The sequence below is a fragment of the Penaeus japonicus genome, unplaced genomic scaffold, assembly GCF_977035675.1.
Source record: "Penaeus japonicus unplaced genomic scaffold, GWHDUDI00000001_assembly GWHDUDI00000018, whole genome shotgun sequence".
Classification (NCBI taxonomy): domain Eukaryota; kingdom Metazoa; phylum Arthropoda; class Malacostraca; order Decapoda; family Penaeidae; genus Penaeus; species Penaeus japonicus.
In genome coordinates, this window is record NW_028234420.1 from 20,891,066 (window position 1) to 20,896,065 (window position 5,000).

The 5,000-nt window shown below is 38.6% G+C and overlaps 1 protein-coding gene across 1 annotated transcript; it reads left to right on the top strand.

Moving 5' to 3' along the window:
- Positions 1-1,218: 1,218 nt before the first annotated feature.
- Positions 1,219-4,706, top strand: LOC122244158 (uncharacterized; the record flags this gene model as incomplete). The annotated part of the gene is given in 1 exon segment (XM_086546768.1): positions 1,219-4,706. A coding segment is annotated over 1 exon segment (1,466 nt), but the record flags the coding sequence as incomplete, so codon positions are not given.
- Between the last annotated feature and the right edge of the window lie 294 nt (positions 4,707-5,000).

The following is a 5,000-nucleotide window of genomic DNA, read 5'->3' on the forward strand; positions in this document are numbered from 1 at the left end:
CCCTATCCTTATCCTTATCCTTATCCTTATCCTTATCCTTACCCCTATCCATGCCCCTTCACCTTTGCCTTCTCATTTGCCTTCCCCTTTTCCATTCCCTTACCCCTTCCCCTTCCCCTTCATTTTCCCCTTCCCCTACCCATTCCCATTCCCCTTCCTCTTCCCCTACCCCTACCTCTTCCCCTACCCCTACCCCTTTCCCTTCTTCCCCTTCCCTTTCCTCTTCCCCTGCCCCATCCCTTCTCCTTCCCCTATGCTACCCCCCACCCCTCACCCCTACCCCTACCCCTACCCCTACCTCTAACCCTCCTCCTATCCCCACCCCTACCCCTACCCCTACCTCTAACCCTCCTCCTATCCCCACCCCTACCCCTACCCCTACCTCTAACCCTCCTCCTATCCCCACCCCTACCCCTACCCCTACCTCTAACCCTCCTCCTATCCCCACCCCTACCCCTACCCCTACCTCTAACCCTCCTCCTACTCCTACCCCTCACCCCCACCCCTCACCCCCACCCCTACCTCTAACCCTCCTCCCACCCCTACCCTTGCTCCTACTCCTATCCCTAACCCTCACCCCCACCCCTACTCCTACCCCTACTCCTACTGCTACCCCTACTGCTACCCCTACCCCTACCCCTACCCCTATCCTACCCCTACCCCTATCCTCACCCCCACCCCTATCCTCACCCCAACCCCCACCCCCACCCACTCCTACCCCTACCCCTACCCCTACCCCTACCCCTACCCCTACCCCTACCCCTACCTCTTCCCCTACCCCTTGCCTCCACCTGCCCCTTTTACTCTTATTCTTACTCTTTCTCTTACCATCACAGGACATTCTTTGGGTAGCTTAGCATATAAGTTACCCATAGTACATATACTGTGAACTCTATATGTGCTAGGATACCCATAGAATAAGATATTATTCTTAATAGTAATATTTTTTTCAGTACAAGACAAAGAAACTATAATTCTACTGAGTTTCATTAATAGTGTAAAGTATAGGCTGTCAGGGGCCGATTGGCAGCAATTCCCGTTACAAAACTGGCCATTTAACAAACTGCTGACATAGAACTTGTTTGCGTAATCAGCCTTTTTTTTACATAGCCTTTTTTATAATTGATATATATAATTATTTATTTTTATTAATTTTCTTTTTAGAGAAGGACTACTAGTAAATTGAGTTAACTACATATATACTTTTGCATTTTGTTCCAGGTGAGAAGCCATACAAGTGCACATTTTGCAGTAAATGCTTTGGAGACAAATCAGCATGTAATAGTCATATCCGTGTCCATACAGGGGCTGAACGTTGCATGTGTCACATATGTGGGGCATCATTTTCCAAGCGTCAGAAGCTTACATACCATATGCGCAAGCATACTGGGGAAGGTCTTTTACATTGTCCGTTATGTACAAAGCCTACAACAAATTCTTATGCATTAAAAAAGCACATAGAAACACACCAGCAACCACTTATGAAAGTCTTGAGCAACCTAGGTACTACTTCAGTGATGGAAGACTACTCTGAGATTACCCTTACAGCTTTATACAATCTAGCTCATTTGGCAACACAGAGAAGCTCAGAATTGGCATCTAAAAGAAAAATGGATGAACAGAGAAATATGCCTAACAGCAATGAGATGAAAAACCAGGAAAGTGATATGTCCAAAGAAGACATAGAGTCTTCAGCTACAGCTCAGCAAGGGTGCAGCACTAATCATAAATCTCATAATAAGTCTAAAACAGAAGATAACTCCCAAAAAATAAGAAAACTGAAAACTGAGAAGTATAACAAGGATAATAAAAGACAGTCTGTTGATACCATAAAATCAACTAATGAAAAATGTCTTTTAAATGATTATTCCAAAGGAGATGATGATAGTATAGACATTAATAACTCTGATTGTGAGCTATTACAGGAAGACTCTTCTATTGTTTTGGCCGAAGAGAAAAAGAAAAGAGATCTGACAGGAAATCAGAAAAAATGTTTTGTTGACAATGACAATGGGGGTGGACACTTAGAATTGGTAAAGAATGCAGAATCAACTCCTCTAGCTCCACAAGAGCAGACATTTGGGTCATTGATATTGCAGGGGACCCCAGCAGTTGTTCTTATGCAGTTGATAAAAAACATTGTAGAATCTCATTTTGGATCGTTTCAAGCTGAGGAAGTTCGACCAACACTAGGAGATCAGTTAGTAGAACAGTGTCTAGAGGTAATGATGCACGATGATACCTCAAGATCTAGTGATGATGGGAAGAATGCAGATACCTACACTATATCTAGTTCAGTATGCAATGCAAGAGTGAATGCTGATGAACAGAATATTTCAAATGTTAATTATGATTCTGAAAATGCAGGAGAAATAGTTGATGTATATAAAACTGACACTTGGTTAGACTCTAGTTCACAAATGAATGATAAATTTCTTTCTTGTAAGAATGAAAGTGTTTTCTCTGTACATACAGACAATGCTGATTTTTGTGACACAAAGTCTAGTAGCTGCTTAAAGAAAGAAAAATCTGATAGGGCAACTGATGTAAAAGAAATGGGTTTATTTCAAAGGGAGGTTTTAGGTGATGACAGTTGTGTATTTTCTACAGTGGCTGAAACATTAACAGATCCTTTGCCAACATTCACTGAAACCAAACCATCCCATAAAAACACATTGATGTGATCTTATAATGAAGATGGAAATAGTTAATCTCAGGAAGATGTCGAAACCTCAAAACCATATAGAGCAAGGTAATAGAATCGATGCCAATTGGAAAAGATTACTTTATAAAACCAGTACATTATAGTATAAATGATTGTAAAAGGAAATGAAGTTGAAGTGAAGAGAGGATTATGAGGAATACATTCATAATGATTAAAAAAAAAAAAACATGAACATAAGTGTAAATGAATATGGAATGTAAACTAAAGTGTTGGGTATTAGGGAGACACTGAACATTGGAAAACTTGTTTGATGATTTAAACATATTCTTTATGAGTTTACCAGATACAAAATACAGATAAAAGATAGTATTGTGTATATAGTAATATCAATAAATTCTCATTCTTATTGGTAAGTCATATCCCTACCAATGTTGCACACACACACACACACACACACACACACACACACACACACACACACACACACACACACACACACACACACACACACACACACACACACTCACTCACTCACTCACTCACTCACTCACTCACTCACTCTCTCTCTCTCTCTCTCTCTCTCTCTCTCTCTCTCTCTCTCTCTCTCTCTCTCTCTCTCTCTCTCTCTCTCTCTCTCTCTCTTTCCCTTTCCCTTTCCCTTTCCCTTTCCCTTTCCCTTTCCCTTTCCCTTTCCCTTTCCCTTTCCCTTTCCCTTTCCCTTTCCCTTTCCCTTTCCCTTTCCCTTTCCCTTTCCCTTTCCCTTTCCCTTTCCCTTTCCCTTTCCCTTTCCCTTTCCCTTTCCCTTTCCCTTTCCCTTTCCCTTTCCCTTTCTCTCATTCTCATTCTCATTCTCATTCTCATTCTCACTCTCTCTCTCCATATGTACATATATAAATGTATATTTTACAGCATTATCTTCCAGAATTCTGACCCAGAAATAATCTGGAATCTCTCATTTTTTATTTATGCAGCTTGCTATATCAATAATTGTGATTTTTGACTAATATTGAGAGCAGGACTTTTGACATTCCAATCTAGGGATTTCCATAATATGAAAGAATTTATTGAAAGAAGTAAAGGGTTAAAATTTAGGAGTTATAGTTTAAGAATTTATATTTTTATGCATAATAGTTTTATTTTGATAGGTGCTATATATTTATCTCTTAGTGTGCAATATTCTTGCTGTTTTTTTCTGTTTTTGTTTTTGTCCAGACAAAGGCAGCATAGTGAAATGAATATCTTATAATTTTCATTTTGTGGATATGAAAAGTATAAAGTAGGTATATACCTCATAGTTGTCTGGCTTTTTTGATTAGCATATTTTCATGCTCTTCATGTCAGTCATTCCCTTTTCATGGATGAAAAAAGGGGGCATGTGCATGTCTCAGAAATTGGCTCTCTCTGGTAGCCAAGCTAAAAATTATTGGCCTAGACAATTTGTCACTGATATAACAACAGACAGTAAGCTCTCTAAACCTTTATTGTCTATTATTAGAGAAAAATTATTGATCATGAAAAATCTGTTCTCTAGGATTTTAAACATTTTTTGCTTATCTGCATTTCCCTATTCTATATTAGTTAACAAGTTTGTTGTATTTTTCATTTTTAGGTTTGACATGTCTCATGAAAGTGTTGATAGAGTTTAAATGAAAAGCTTTATTAATTTGTATTTATCTCTGAACAGAGTAAAAATTTGACATACTTTAGTCTTTGAATATATGCTTTTCAGTTGTAAAGTGAAAGTAGATTTAATGTATATTGCAACTCTTATAAATTTCTTTTACAAAATCATAAGTGTTATTATTAGTATTAATCTCCAGATTTTAACCCTCCAGAAATAATTGTCATTGTTGTTGTTCAAATGTGTGTATTGATAACACATTTATTATAAACTTTCTATTAAGAATAGAATTCTAACTTAATGATGCACCAAATGATTGTTTTTATGGACATATTCCATAATTTGCAATATTGTCCGTTGTTTAGCATATGTTTATTTCTACTACCTGATAGTAAAAGCCAGAATAAACAAGAATATTGCTATATTTATTTGATTTAAAGATTCCTTGTTGTCTTGTCAGCTGTTCAGTTAAATGGAATTAACAACAGGTAGAGAGAAGAGGAGAGTAGAGAGAAGAGTGAAGGAGAGAGTGGAAAAGAGAGAGAGTGATTGAGTGGAATAAGAAGAGAGGGTGGGCGAAAGAGTGAGAGTGGATAAGTTGGTGAATGAGTGGGAGTGGGCATATGGATGAGTGATTGGATAGGTAAGTGAGTGAGTTAGTGGGAGTGAATGAGTGAATGAGAGGGAGGAAAGAGGAAGGAGGATTTTGAAGGA